This window comes from Glandiceps talaboti, chromosome 4 (assembly GCF_964340395.1).
Source record: "Glandiceps talaboti chromosome 4, keGlaTala1.1, whole genome shotgun sequence".
Classification (NCBI taxonomy): Eukaryota; Metazoa; Hemichordata; class Enteropneusta; family Spengelidae; genus Glandiceps; species Glandiceps talaboti.
In genome coordinates, this window is record NC_135552.1 from 2413726 (window position 1) to 2430943 (window position 17218).

The 17218-nt window shown below is 37.0% G+C and overlaps 1 protein-coding gene across 3 annotated transcripts in view; it reads right to left on the bottom strand.

Annotated features, from left to right (window-relative positions):
• LOC144434641 (uncharacterized) overlaps nucleotides 1-17218 on the bottom strand; it is a 33579-nt gene that overhangs the window by 565 nt on the left and 15796 nt on the right. Inside the window, exons 1-2 of one of the 3 annotated variants that reach the window (XM_078123143.1) lie at nucleotides 8146-8233; nucleotides 33-501 (exon numbers count right to left, since the gene is read on the bottom strand). In XM_078123143.1, the coding sequence (XP_077979269.1) occupies nucleotides 33-461 (429 nt within the window). In that variant the 5' untranslated portion in view covers nucleotides 462-501; nucleotides 8146-8233. Of the gene's footprint in view, nucleotides 1-32; nucleotides 502-953; nucleotides 992-8145; nucleotides 8234-17218 lie in introns of those variants that run through there. The other 2 variants (XM_078123142.1, XM_078123144.1) reach the window with 2 other exon arrangements.

Consider the following 17218-nt stretch of genomic DNA (forward strand, 5'->3'; position numbering starts at 1 on the left):
TAAAGAAATCCAGTGCTGATATTTTCCCTTACCTTGCCGATGTCTGCACATTTCCAGATGTAATACCCATTGTGTGGTTTCTCCAGGAATATTTTGGTACAGCTGACACATGTTAACACGGACGGGTCTAGAGTGGTTCCGGCAGGTTCTATCAGCCTTTCCGGGATATCGTTACCGTCGTAGACTATTGAATACATCCTCCAAGTGGGTTGGTCCAGATCTTCAGTTAACGCAAACATGTGATATTCTGTTCTCTTTATACCTACGTTATCAATCTTGATGTTCTTAGCGGTAGCAAGGAGTTCCTCTGGGCAATCAGTTTGGTTTCGGGTACATTCGAAATACTCTCGCTTTTTTTCTTTGATTATAGCCACCTCGCAAAACTCACACATCTCAGCATTTTCAGAGGCTTTACAAGCCACAACAGTTGCTACAATCCAGAAAAACATGGACTTGTACATGATGGTCTTGTCAGATATGAAGTTGCCGTCGAATATTCGTCTAAAATAGAATACAAATGTAGTACCGAATTTAAGTTTACCCTGCAGACCCTGATAGAATACAAATGTAGTACCGCATTTAAGTTTACCCTGCAGCCCCTGATAGAATACATATGTAGTACCGCATTTAAGTTTACCCTGCAGACCCTGATAGAATACATATGTAGTACCGAATTTAAGTTTACCCTGCAGACACTGATAGAATACATATGTAGTACCGTATTTAAGTTTACCCTGCAGCCCCTGATAGAATACAAATATAGTACCGCATTTAAGTTTACCCTGCAGACCCTGATAGAATACAAATGTAGTACCGAATTTAAGTTTACCCTGCAGACCCTGATAGAATACATATATGTAGTACCGCATTTAAGTTTACCCTGCAGACCCTGATTTATATACAGAACTGTTGAGTAGTTGATTAGGTAATTGGCAAATGGAGCATATATTCACGTGGTCAACATATAAATCAGACAAACTTTCTACAATGACGCAATGACGGTAGAACTAATGCTGAATTTACGACAGGGGGTGGGACCTGGGGAGAAACGGGGTTTAAAAAAATTGAGCGTTCAAAGGGGTTTAGCATGAAGATTCTGATGGTCTGAAAGGGACGCTCTCTCTCTCTCTCTCTCTCTCTCTCTCTCTCTCTCTCTCTCTCTCTCTCTCTCTCTCTCTCTCTCTCTCTCTCTCTCGCAGCCGTTTACCTTGTACGTTTGCACAACTGTTCATTTCATTTACATTTAGCATTCAATTATGCGGCAGTCAATAGCCAAGCAAATGTGTGCGAATGCCAAAGTCTATATCAGTTGAAGTTTAGGCGACTTAGCCGTACAGTTGTATAATAAGGTATTGAGAGTAAAATTGCGATATTGAAGATAATTTGAGCCAATTTAGTTCTCATCCTACAAAAGCGACTTTACTTTTAATGGATCTGTTTGTGTCCCTAAATACAAATATTTCTTTCAAAAATGTCGTGAACTTGAGAAAGGGAAGAATTTTCGCTACACATTTAAATACCTTGGCATATGGTTTGACCCACTTTTCACATGGGATTCACACATCACCCATATAAGTGCCAAAATCTCACAGAGGTTAGGTATTATCCGTAGAATTAGGTCTGCTTTACCTAAAAAAAACTGCCAAAATGCTGGTCCATTCCATGGTATTGCCAATGTTCAATGTTTGATTAAGGGGATATCATTTGGCATAACTGTACAAATAAGCTAATTTCTAAATTGCCACCCACAGACCCCCTCAGTTAAAGTCAGACAAACTTTAGAAAGGCACTCCTTGATAGAAAGACATACATTTCACATTTGTTCCATGATGTACAAATGTTACCATGGTACAGTTTCCCCCCACTTGTTACATTGCTTTACACCTGTTTCTAAAATTCATGATTATAACACCCACTTTAGTAAAGCTAGCAGTGTCTATATCAAACCAGCTCACAATAACTATGCTCTCCGCAAATTCACTCACATGGGTGGCAATCTCTGGAATTCGTTACCTGAACATGTAAGGCATGCAGGCTAAAACTTTGAAACATGTCAAGACAATTACAGAGACATTTCTTCTGCCTAGCAGTTATTTTATTTATCTGGAGGTATAGTGTCACAATGTGTGTATTTTATATCTTAATGTGTTTTACAATTTGTAAGTGGACTTTTGAATGATTGTCGATTTGATGTATGAGGGCCTCAATGGAAAGAAGCCGACCCTGCAACGCTCTGTGTTGTTTGTAACGCTTATTGAGGTTTACCCTGAATAAAGATATTTTATAATAATAATAATTAAATAGTTAATTAAATAATTAAATATTATATTATAGCATTGCCAATTCCAGTGAATTTTGTGACGTCATTGCTGTACATTATTACTGATAATGTACTCCGTTATTGGGCATCGCGGCCCCGGAACGAGCATAACAATACAAGCTTATTTGTTCTGTTTCTTGGTTTATTGGTTTGGTTTATTGATTTCACCAGGAAAAAAACATACATAACAAATAAATTAACAAAATATATAAATTAAATTAAGTCAAAGAATATTCAATCAAATACATGTACATCAGTAATTACATGGACCTGGTGGGGGTTGTAGGAATAGTTCTACAGAACTAGTCAAGCCCACAACCCTTACAGAATGAGTTATAAAGTCGAAAATACTGGGTAAAACTCGGGTAGCGGAAAAATAAACAAAATGTGATAAGAATAATTGTCAAAATAATGCTTTGCATGAACGAATAAATAGGATTTACAACAACAACAACAACAACAACAACAACAACAACAACAACAACAACAAAAACAGCAAGATAGACATACATACATACATACATACATACATACACACATACATACATACATACATACATACATACATACATTGAAGTACCTATTACTAAGTACTTACTTACTTATTGAAGTAAGTAAGCTTTTAAGGCATGTTTGAATGAATGTCTGTAGGATATGTTTTTTATGTAGTCTGGGAGTGAATTCCAGTGTGTTACAGCTGCATACTTGATATTGTGTTGACTATGAGATAAGCTAACTTTAGGGACAGAGAAATTATTTTGAGTCGCGAAACGGGTGGGATACATGTGAGGAGGTTTTTTAAAGTAATGTGTTATATCATGGGCAAAGTGATTATTCAACAAGTCAAAGATGAAAACGCATGTGTGCAGTTTACATAGTTTATAAATGTCTAAAATACCAAGTTGTCTGAAAAGAGGGTCGCTATGAGCATGAAAGTCAGAAAAAGTAATGAGGCGAGCAATTTTCTTTTGAAGTAAAAGTATTGGCTGTAAGGAAGTTGCATAGGTATTACCCCATATTTCTAGGCAGTAAGTAATGTGTGGTAGAATGAGTGTGTTATATAATAACAAGAGAATGGCTTTCGGTACATAGTGTCGCAACTGTGCAATAAGTCCAACTTTTCGGGTGATAGCATTAACAACATTTTGGATATGTGATTTCCATGTAAGATTGCGATCAAGAGTAACTCCTAGATAGGTTGATGACATGACGCACTGTATTTCATTCCCGTCTATTCCTATATTACCCTCAACTGAGATTTTCCTGTGGGGTGTATTAATAATCATGTAATTTGTTTTTTCAGCATTGATCGTAAGTTTATTTGCTTGACACCAATCATAAACCTTTTGAAAATCACAATTGGTTTGGGTAAGGTTTATATTATTATCCTTGATAAATTTAAATAAATTCGTGTCGTCTGCGAATAGACGGAATTGAAATTGGTCAGTTGCATTTGCGATGTCATTAATATAAATTATAAATAAAATGGGGCCAAGAATCGATCCTTGTGGAACGCCACACTGTAACTGTCTATAGGGTGATGAGACACTATTAATTGTTACGGACTGTTGTCGGTTGCTGAGATAGCTTTTAAACCATGCTAAAGGGAGACCTCTAATCCCATAATGATGTAGCTTACTGATTAATATTTCGTGGTTAATAGTGTCGAACGCTTTTTTGAGGTCAATAAAGACCCCAAAAGTAGAAAACCCGTTGTCAAGATGATCACTAATTTCTGAGACCAAGTCTGCCATGGCAAGCTTTGTACTAAATTTCTTACGGAAGCCGAATTGTGTGTTAATGAGTATATGTTTAATGTCAAGATAGTGAACAAGTTGCTTGTTAATGATAGATTCAAAGATTTTACTGAAAATTGGAAGAATTGAAATAGGTCTGTAGTTATTGATTTCTTCAGCGTTGCCTTTTTTATAGATTGGTATTATTTTGGCTATTTTTAGTGAACTAGGAAAAATCCCTTGGCTCAGTGAACAGTTGATAACATGTGCAAGGGGGCTTGAAATAACATTTCCAGCGTGTATAACTAATTTTGGATGAATTTTATCAAGGCCAACGGCTTTGCGTGGGCCAAGACTGTTAATTTCATTCAGGACATCTTGTTCGGTCACTGGGTGAAAGAAAATTGACTCAGGATAGTTGCCACGAAGATACTGAGAGAAGTTAGTAGATGAAGTAATGCCTGCTGCTAGATTTGTGCCAATATTTACAAAGAACTCGTTAAATTCGTCAGCGATATCAAGACTTTGGGTTACAGCACCTTTACCAGAAATCTGGGAGTTTATTTTACGTGGAGAGAGTTTGTTAGTAGTTTTATTTAGAACTTCATTGATCACTTGCCATATTTTATTTGTGTTACTTCATACGACTAGGTATTTTTTCGAAATGTATGTTGTTACTTATGTTTGTCATTTCCACTGTTTAAAAATTCAACGCATTCATGAAACAAATTCGTGTTCACAGCAGTTCATTGAAGTGTTGATTGTGTGTGTACGTGTACGTACGTGTGTCGCTATGATTAGTATTCAGTTTCCGGGCCGAACATGGCAGACGATGTTCAGCGCTATACGTTGTTTTGTGTTTCTCGGTCTACAAATTCACTGGAATTGGCAAAACTATAAAATAATAACAATAATGTACGCCTTCCCAGTCCATAATGAACTCAAGCAAACTTTGCACTCCATAATGGGCTCGGCTGTCGCCTCGCCCATTATGTCGTTCAAAGTTTGCTTTCGTCCATTATGGGCTGGGAGGGCGTACATTATTGTTTAAATATTATATGATAATAATAATTTTTATAATAATCGAGTTTATTTGAATATCAACCACCCTACCTGGGGTAGTTTTGTATGCTGATTTCGAAAAATGGGGTCATTTTATTAACATCCGTTGCCATGGTAACCAAAATCACCATAATATGTGGATGATATTTCCAAAATTTGACATCAAACATGGAAAAAAATAAAACTTAATGAAAAATTTTCCTTGTTTTTGACATGTATGAGATGGGGCTATCTGTTGTAACACAAGTTGCCTAAAATAGGAGAGCTGTTTCCATGGAAATAGAATAGACTAAAAAATGTTGTGTTGGTACACCTACATGATAAATTTAATTATAACATAGTTTATTTGCATATTGACCACCCTATATTGGGTAGTTTGTTATGCTGAGTTCAAAAATAGTTATCATTTTAGGAACATCTGTTGTCATGGTAACCTAAATCACCATATTATGCATTATTTGGCAAAATTTATGTAAAATTCAAATAAAATCTTTTTTTACAGAAAAATTTCCTTACTTTTGGCATATATGCACTAGTGCTATCCATTGTAAGACAGATTATCTAAAATTGGAGAGTGGCATCCATGGAAACATAAAATACGCTTACATTACAAATGCCATGTTTTAGTAAACCTACAAATGAATGGGTTTGCTATTAAAATACCAAATATTTTGTTACTCTAAGTCCAAATAAAATATGCAGAAGAAATATGTGAAGAAAATTACATGCCTTCGCTAGTTTTCATTCAGACAGGGGAATGGTCACTATTATTGGTCACTATTATTTCAAAACAGAAGTGCAATAAAATTTTGTTAACCAGAAACAGAATAATTTCGTCTGTTTTGACAAAGATCTTACTTATACTTTGATACATTTTATCGTCTACCTTGATGACAATCTATATTGCAACATATTGTAGTCTGGCTTGACATAAGACATACAATTGTTACATTTTAATCCTTTTAACGTAACGATAGCTCACGTACAGAAAATATAGCAATATAGGTAAGATTGTTATCAGACGATAAAATGTAGCAATATTGGTAAAATGTTTGCCGCACCATACGATAAAATGTAGATATATCGATAACATGATAAAATGTAACAGAAGTAGTCATATTTTTGTCTAGACAGACAATGTTCAGTTTCAGGTTAACTAGCTTTTCTTGTAGTTTATATGTGATAAATGTGACGTTTTGGGCGGGAAATGAAATTGCCTAGAGCCGGCTATACTAGTTCAGTACCAAGTACAGAACAAGTATTGTCATAGGAAGTGATTTTATCACTGTTGTTTCTACCTCTAACTTCCTTTCGAAACATAGTCGTTGTTTTCAAATTTGAATAGTTACTACTAGAAACATAGTCGCTGTGTTCAAATTTGAATAGTTACTACTAGAAACATAGTCGCTGTTTTCATAGTTACTACTAGAAACATAGTCGCTGTTTTCAAATTTGAATAGTTACTACTAGAAACATAGTCGCTGTTTTCAAATTTGAATAGTTACTACTAGAAACATAGTCGCTGTTTTCAAATTTGAATAGTTACTACTAGAAACATAGTCGCTGTGTTCAAATTTGAATAGTTACTACTAGACTAAGTGTGTATCATCGGCCACATATCTAGGTATTTCCATCGACCCAGCTCTCACCTGGAAATCTCACATCGAAAAAGTAACCCGAACTATAAGTCCCAAAATCGGAATCATCTCTCGTATTCGCCATTATGTCCCAAGGTCCACCCTTGTTTTACTTTACAACACTTTAATCCTCCCCCATCTTAGTTACTGTCTTGAAATTTGGGGTAACACCTATCGTACATTACTCGAACCACTTACAATCTTGCAAAAGAAACTAGCTCGACTTATCACTTTCTCTGATTATCAAACACATTCTGCGCCCCTTTTCAATCAACTCCGCATATTAGATATCCATAAACTGTGTAAATTCCAAACATGCATGTTTGTCTATGACTTACAAAATAACCGCTATGCTCATAATATTAACCACTACATTACTAACCGTCTATCCTATAGCTACCCTACCAGATCAGCCCTCAGTTGTAACATTCCCATTCCAAAAGTTAATCTTACAATTTGTCAAAAGAATTTCAAATATGCATTACCCAAACATTGGAACTCCCTACCAAACAAACTTAAGAATATACACAAGCGACATGAATTTAAAAAATGTATAAAGACACACCTTTTCTCTTGATTCAAATTTGTACTGTAAATATGTAAATATCTTTTTCTGTACATGTGCTATAATAGATTTGTGAATATGTATGTGTGTATTGATTATTACTATATTATTTGTTATTATTAATTATTTATCATAAGTACGCCGTGTATCTTTACCTTCTATATTTTGACAGGATAATGACCATGGACTAGATTAGTTTCTAGTAAACTATTTCCATGGTCCTCACCAGAGCATTTTCTTTTACTGTATTTGTATTTTCCTCTCTGTAATGTTATTACCTTATGTTTCCGGTGAAAAAATAAATTCAATAAGAAACATAGTCGCTGTTTTCAAATTTGAATAGTTACTACTAGAAACATAGTCGCTGTTTTCAAATTTGAATAGTTACTACTAGAAACATAGTCGCTGTTTTCAAATTTGAATAGTTACTACTAGAAACATAGTCGCTGTTTTCAAATTTGAATAGTTACTACTAGAAACATAGTCGCTGTGTTCAAATTTGAATAGTTACTACTAGAAACATAGTCGCTGTTTTCACATTTGAATAGTTACTACTAGAAACATAGTCGCTGTTTTCAAATTTGAATAGTTACTACTAGAAAAAGAGCCTCTCTTCTTTTTTATGTAAATCCGACTAGCAGAAGTAATACATTTTTTTGAAAAGTTTGTTTCTTCAAACCTAAGCTTCAAGTTGACAGGGTACTGTATCAAATCTTTAAAGTACGTACCGAATATTTAAAGTTAAATTAGTTTTGAATGTAGTAAAGACGACAGTGGTCAATACATTAATCGCAATATTCACAATCAATAACAAAATGTACTTACCAATAACACAGCCAATATCAAATATTGAGTTAACGTAGTCTGATTTGGTTTCCAAGTAAGAGAGAGACTACACTGTCAACCTCGATCCCAAACAAAACAGGTATATCGTTGCAGGTCAGGTTTTAGATTAATAAATGGTAATTCATGCTTTAATAAACATTACAATATGTTACAATTTTATTCATATTTTAATATTGGATAAAAATAAAACATAATGATTCTTAAACGTTTCTATTGTATACATGATACAATCATTTCCGTTATTATCCATTAATGTATTGAGGGTCCGCTCTTTATTGTCTGTTAGTACTAAATCATCTTTATCTAATGTACACATCATCAGCTCTGAACAATACAACATCTCCAGATTGCAAAGATTATACACTTATTAATCACACGTCTAGAGGAGTGTAACAAATACGAAGCTGTTGAAATCAATCTTACCAAATCTAACATCACATTTTGTTAGATAATGACTGTTTATTGGGTTGTTTCATTAACCTTTTTTGTCTTTAGGCTTTTGAACTCAGCCAGTTCTTGAACTTGTAAAGAGTTAATTACAAAGAACTAATTATGCTACCGGAGATCACTTCCTTTTCTATTGTACTATAACAAGCTGTTTCGGGACATATGCTTAACGTTCGCCCTTCCTATTGTACTGTGATAAGCTGTCTCAGGACACTACTCTAGTATACTGTTACATCTGTTTCAGGACATATTCTATTGTACTGTTACAGCTCTCTTAGGTCAACCGGACATTTCTATATTTCTGCAAGTCAGTGAGCTTTCAAATTATTCTGTATGTAAGTTAGTGTAACACGACTATGGATAGCTAATATCAATTACAACAACTCACAAGTTTCAACTTAAATAATTGGAATTTAGCAAATCAACGAACAGTAAATGCACGAATTTTGCAATAAATTAATGAACTGGCAGCTTGGTGTAACTGGCTGAGACAAAGCTTTGGAAAGAATTGAGTTTTAATTTAACATAAAATCATCCAGCTTAATAATTAGAGAAGATTCACTTAAATATGGCAATGTTCACTCACACCAAGGATAAATACCAGATCGTATACTTGTAAAATGAACAGCCGGTGGACAAGATATTTGCTTTGTGCTTAAAATTAATCATAATCATATCCATGGTATGGGAAAACAATGTCAGTTATCAGACTGGGGGGCATAAATCAATGGTATGGAAAGACAATGTCAGTTATCAGACTGGGGGCATAAATCAATGGTATGGAAAGACAATGTCAGTTATCAGACTGGGGGGCATAAATTAATGGTATGAAAAGACAATGTCAGTTATCAGACTGGGGGCATAAATCAATGGTATGAAAAGACAATGTCAGTTATCAGACTGGGGGCATAAATCAATGGTATGAAAAGACAATGTCAGTTATCAGACCGGGGGCATAAATCATTGGTATGGAAAGACAATGTCAGTTATCAGACTGGGGGCATAAATTAATGGGATGGAAAGACGATGTCGGTTATCAGACTGGGGGCATAAATCAATGGTATGAAAAGACAATGTCAGTTATCAGACTGGGGGCATAAATCAATGGTATGGGAAGACAATGTCAGTTATCAGACTGGGGGCATAAATCAATGGTATGGAAAGACAATGTCAGTTATCAGACTGGGGGCATAAATCATTGGTATGGGAAGACAATGTCAGTTATCAGACTGGGGGCATAAATCAATGGTATGGGAAGACAATGTCAGTTATCAGACTGGGGGCATAAATCAATGGTATGAAAAGACAATGTCAGTTATCAGACTGGGGGCATAAATCATTGGTATGGAAAGACAATGTCAGTTATCAGACTGGGGGCATAAATCAATGGTATGGGAAGACAATGTCAGTTATCAGACTGGGGGCATAAATCAATGGTATGGAAAGACAATGTCAGTTATCAGACTGGGGGCATAAATCAATGGGATGGAAAGACAATGTCAGTTATCAGACTGGGGGGCATAAATTAATGGTATGAAAAGACAATGTCAGTTATCAGACTGGGGGCATAAATCAATGGTATGGAAAGACAATGTCAGTTATCAGACTGGGGGGCATAAATTAATGGTATGAAAAGACAATGTCAGTTATCAGACTGGGGGCATAAATCAATGGTATGAAAAGACAATGTCAGTTATCAGACTGGGGGCATAAACCAATGGTATGGAAAGACAATGTCAGTTATCAGACTGGGGGCATAAATTAATGGTATGGAAAGACAATGTCAGTTATCAGACTTGGGGCATAAATCATTGGTATGGAAAGACAATGTCAGTTATCAGACTGGGGGCATAAATCATTGGTATGGAAAGACAATGTCAGTTATCAGACTTGGGGCATAAATCATTGGTATGGAAAGACAATGTCAGTTATCAGACTGGGGGCATAAATCATTGGTATGGAAAGACAATGTCAGTTATCAGACTTGGTGCATAAATCATTGGTATGGAAAGACAATGTCAGTTATCAGACTTGGGGCATAAATTAATGGGATGGAAAGACAATGTCAGTTATCAGACTGGGGGCATGAATTAATGGTATGGAAAGACAATGTTAGTTATCAGACTGGGGGGCATAAATCAATGGTATGGAAAGACAATGTTAGTTATCAGACTGGGGGGGCATAAATCATTGGTATGGAAAGACAATGTCAGTTATCAGACTGGGGGCATGAATTAATGGTATGGAAAGACAATGTTAGTTATCAGACTGGGGGGCATAAATTAATGGTATGGAAAGACGATGTCAGTTATCAGACTGGGGGCATAAATTAATGGGATGGAAAGGCAATGTCAGTTATCAGACTGGGGGCATAAATTAATGGGATGGAAAGACAATGTCAGTTATCAGACTGGGGGCATAAATCAATGGTATGGAAAGACAATGTCAGTTATCAGACTGGGGGGCATAAATCAATGGTATGGAAAGACAATGTCAGTTATCAGACTGGGGGCATGAATTAATGGTATGGAAAGACAATGTCAGTTATCAGACTGGGGGCATAAATTAATGGTATGGAAAGACAATGATAGTTATCAGACTGGGGCCATAAATCAATGGTATGGGAAGACAATGTCAGTTATCAGACTGGGGGCATAAATCAATGGTATGGAAAGACAATGTCAGTTATCAGACTGGGGGGCATAAATCAATGGTATGGAAAGACAATGTCAGTTATCAGACTGGGGGCATGAATTAATGGTATGGAAAGACAATGTTAGTTATCAGACTGGGGGGCATAAATTAATGGTATGGAAAGACAATGTCAGTTATCAGACTGGGGGCATAAATTAATGGGATGGAAAGACAATGTCAGTTATCAGACTGGGGGGCATAAATCAATGGTATGGAAAGACAATGTCAGTTATCAGACTGGGGGGCATAAATCAATGGTATGGAAAGACAATGTCAGTTATCAGACTGGGGCATAAATTAATGGTATGGAAAGACAATGTCAGTTATCAGACTGGGGGGCATAAATCAATGATATGGAAAGACAATGTCAGTTATCAGACTGTGGGCATAAATTAATGGTATGGAAAGACAATGTCAGTTATCAGACTGGGGGCATAAATTAATGGTATGGGAAGACAATGTTAGTTATAAGACTAGGGCATAAATCAATGGGATGGAAAGACGATGTCGGTTATCAGACTGGGGGCAAAAATCAATGGTATGAAAAGACAATGTCAGTTATCAGACTGGGGGGCATAAATCAATGATATGGAAAGACAATGTCAGTTATCAGACTGTGGGCATAAATCATTGGTATGGTAAGACAATGTCAGTTATCAGACTGGGGGCATAAATTAATGGGATGGAAAGACGATGTCGGTTATCAGACTGGGGGCATAAATCAATGGTATGAAAAGACAATGTCAGTTATCAGACTGGGGGCATAAATCAATGGTATGGGAAGACAATGTCAGTTATCAGACTGGGGGCATAAATCAATGGTATGGAAAGACAATGTCAGTTATCAGACTGGGGGCATAAATCATTGGTATGGGAAGACAATGTCAGTTATCAGACTGGGGGCATAAATCAATGGTATGGGAAGACAATGTCAGTTATCAGACTGGGGGCATAAATCAATAGTATGAAAAGACAATGTCAGTTATCAGACTGGGGGCATAAATCATTGGTATGGAAAGACAATGTCAGTTATCAGACTGGGGGCATAAATCAATGGTATGGGAAGACAATGTCAGTTATCAGACTGGGGGCATAAATCAATGGTATGGAAAGACAATGTCAGTTATCAGACTGGGGGCATAAATCAATGGGATGGAAAGACAATGTCAGTTATCAGACTGGGGGGCATAAATTAATGGTATGAAAAGACAATGTCAGTTATCAGACTGGGGGCATAAATCAATGGTATGGAAAGACAATGTCAGTTATCAGACTGGGGGCATAAATCAATGGTATGGAAAGACAATGTCAGTTATCAGACTGGGGGGCATAAATTAATGGTATGAAAAGACAATGTCAGTTATCAGACTGGGGGCATAAATCAATGGTATGAAAAGACAATGTCAGTTATCAGACTGGGGGCATAAACCAATGGTATGGAAAGACAATGTCAGTTATCAGACTGGGGGCATAAATTAATGGTATGGAAAGACAATGTCAGTTATCAGACTTGGGGCATAAATCATTGGTATGGAAAGACAATGTCAGTTATCAGACTGGGGGCATAAATCATTGGTATGGAAAGACAATGTCAGTTATCAGACTTGGGGCATAAATCATTGGTATGGAAAGACAATGTCAGTTATCAGACTGGGGGCATAAATCATTGGTATGGAAAGACAATGTCAGTTATCAGACTTGGGGCATAAATCATTGGTATGGAAAGACAATGTCAGTTATCAGACTTGGGGCATGAATTAATGGTATGGAAAGACAATGTTAGTTATCAGACTGGGGGGCATAAATTAATGGTATGGAAAGACAATGTCAGTTATCAGACTGGGGGCATAAATTAATGGGATGGAAAGACAATGTCAGTTATCAGACTGGGGGGCATAAATCAATGGTATGGAAAGACAATGTCAGTTATCAGACTGGGGGGCATAAATCAATGGTATGGAAAGACAATGTCAGTTATCAGACTGGGGCATAAATTAATGGTATGGAAAGACAATGTCAGTTATCAGACTGGGGGGCATAAATCAATGATATGGAAAGACAATGTCAGTTATCAGACTGTGGGCATAAATTAATGGTATGGAAAGACAATGTCAGTTATCAGACTGGGGGCATAAATTAATGGTATGGGAAGACAATGTTAGTTATAAGACTAGGGCATAAATCAATGGGATGGAAAGACGATGTCGGTTATCAGACTGGGGGCAAAAATCAATGGTATGAAAAGACAATGTCAGTTATCAGACTGGGGGGCATAAATCAATGATATGGAAAGACAATGTCAGTTATCAGACTGTGGGCATAAATCATTGGTATGGTAAGACAATGTCAGTTATCAGACTGGGGGCATAAATTAATGGGATGGAAAGACGATGTCGGTTATCAGACTGGGGGCATAAATCAATGGTATGAAAAGACAATGTCAGTTATCAGACTGGGGGCATAAATCAATGGTATGGGAAGACAATGTCAGTTATCAGACTGGGGGCATAAATCAATGGTATGGAAAGACAATGTCAGTTATCAGACTGGGGGCATAAATCATTGGTATGGGAAGACAATGTCAGTTATCAGACTGGGGGCATAAATCAATGGTATGGGAAGACAATGTCAGTTATCAGACTGGGGGCATAAATCAATAGTATGAAAAGACAATGTCAGTTATCAGACTGGGGGCATAAATCATTGGTATGGAAAGACAATGTCAGTTATCAGACTGGGGGCATAAATCAATGGTATGGGAAGACAATGTCAGTTATCAGACTGGGGGCATAAATCAATGGTATGGAAAGACAATGTCAGTTATCAGACTGGGGGCATAAATCAATGGGATGGAAAGACAATGTCAGTTATCAGACTGGGGGGCATAAATTAATGGTATGAAAAGACAATGTCAGTTATCAGACTGGGGGCATAAATCAATGGTATGGAAAGACAATGTCAGTTATCAGACTGGGGGCATAAATCAATGGTATGGAAAGACAATGTCAGTTATCAGACTGGGGGGCATAAATTAATGGTATGAAAAGACAATGTCAGTTATCAGACTGGGGGCATAAATCAATGGTATGAAAAGACAATGTCAGTTATCAGACTGGGGGCATAAACCAATGGTATGGAAAGACAATGTCAGTTATCAGACTGGGGGCATAAATTAATGGTATGGAAAGACAATGTCAGTTATCAGACTTGGGGCATAAATCATTGGTATGGAAAGACAATGTCAGTTATCAGACTGGGGGCATAAATCATTGGTATGGAAAGACAATGTCAGTTATCAGACTTGGGGCATAAATCATTGGTATGGAAAGACAATGTCAGTTATCAGACTGGGGGCATAAATCATTGGTATGGAAAGACAATGTCAGTTATCAGACTTGGGGCATAAATCATTGGTATGGAAAGACAATGTCAGTTATCAGACTTGGGGCATGAATTAATGGTATGGAAAGACAATGTTAGTTATCAGACTGGGGGGCATAAATTAATGGTATGGAAAGACAATGTCAGTTATCAGACTGGGGGCATAAATTAATGGGATGGAAAGACAATGTCAGTTATCAGACTGGGGGGCATAAATCAATGGTATGGAAAGACAATGTCAGTTATCAGACTGGGGGGCATAAATCAATGGTATGGAAAGACAATGTCAGTTATCAGACTGGGGCATAAATTAATGGTATGGAAAGACAATGTCAGTTATCAGACTGGGGGGCATAAATCAATGATATGGAAAGACAATGTCAGTTATCAGACTGTGGGCATAAATTAATGGTATGGAAAGACAATGTCAGTTATCAGACTGGGGGCATAAATTAATGGTATGGGAAGACAATGTTAGTTATAAGACTAGGGCATAAATCAATGGGATGGAAAGACGATGTCGGTTATCAGACTGGGGGCAAAAATCAATGGTATGAAAAGACAATGTCAGTTATCAGACTGGGGGGCATAAATCAATGATATGGAAAGACAATGTCAGTTATCAGACTGTGGGCATAAATCATTGGTATGGTAAGACAATGTCAGTTATCAGACTGGGGGCATAAATTAATGGGATGGAAAGACGATGTCGGTTATCAGACTGGGGGCATAAATCAATGGTATGAAAAGACAATGTCAGTTATCAGACTGGGGGCATAAATCAATGGTATGGGAAGACAATGTCAGTTATCAGACTGGGGGCATAAATCAATGGTATGGAAAGACAATGTCAGTTATCAGACTGGGGGCATAAATCATTGGTATGGGAAGACAATGTCAGTTATCAGACTGGGGGCATAAATCAATGGTATGGGAAGACAATGTCAGTTATCAGACTGGGGGCATAAATCAATAGTATGAAAAGACAATGTCAGTTATCAGACTGGGGGCATAAATCATTGGTATGGAAAGACAATGTCAGTTATCAGACTGGGGGCATAAATCAATGGTATGGGAAGACAATGTCAGTTATCAGACTGGGGGCATAAATCAATGGTATGGAAAGACAATGTCAGTTATCAGACTGGGGGCATAAATCAATGGGATGGAAAGACAATGTCAGTTATCAGACTGGGGGGCATAAATTAATGGTATGAAAAGACAATGTCAGTTATCAGACTGGGGGCATAAATCAATGGTATGGAAAGACAATGTCAGTTATCAGACTGGGGGCATAAATCAATGGTATGGAAAGACAATGTCAGTTATCAGACTGGGGGGCATAAATTAATGGTATGAAAAGACAATGTCAGTTATCAGACTGGGGGCATAAATCAATGGTATGAAAAGACAATGTCAGTTATCAGACTGGGGGCATAAACCAATGGTATGGAAAGACAATGTCAGTTATCAGACTGGGGGCATAAATTAATGGTATGGAAAGACAATGTCAGTTATCAGACTTGGGGCATAAATCATTGGTATGGAAAGACAATGTCAGTTATCAGACTGGGGGCATAAATCATTGGTATGGAAAGACAATGTCAGTTATCAGACTTGGGGCATAAATCATTGGTATGGAAAGACAATGTCAGTTATCAGACTGGGGGCATAAATCATTGGTATGGAAAGACAATGTCAGTTATCAGACTTGGGGCATAAATCATTGGTATGGAAAGACAATGTCAGTTATCAGACTTGGGGCATAAATTAATGGGATGGAAAGACAATGTCAGTTATCAGACTGGGGGCATGAATTAATGGTATGGAAAGACAATGTCAGTTATCAGACTGGGGGCATAAATTAATGGTATGGAAAGACAATGTTAGTTATCAGACTGGGGCCATAAATCAATGGTATGGGAAGACAATGTCAGTTATCAGACTGGGGGCATAAATCAATGGTATGGAAAGACAATGTCAGTTATCAGACTGGGGGGCATAAATCAATGGTATGGAAAGACAATGTCAGTTATCAGACTGGGGGCATGAATTAATGGTATGGAAAGACAATGTCAGTTATCAGACTGGGGGGCATAAATTAATGGTATGGAAAGACAATGTCAGTTATCAGACTGGGGGCATAAATTAATGGGATGGAAAGACAATGTCAGTTATCAGACTGGGGGGCATAAATCAATGGTATGGAAAGACAATGTCAGTTATCAGACTGGGGGGCATAAATCAATGGTATGGAAAGACAATGTCAGTTATCAGACTGGGGCATAAATTAATGGTATGGAAAGACAATGTCAGTTATCAGACTGGGGGGCATAAATCAATGATATGGAAAGACAATGTCAGTTATCAGACTGTGGGCATAAATTAATGGTATGGAAAGACAATGTCAGTTATCAGACTGGGGGCATAAATTAATGGTATGGGAAGACAATGTTAGTTATAAGACTAGGGCAAAAATCAATGGTATGGAAAGACAATGATAGTTATCAGACTGGGGGCATAAATCAAT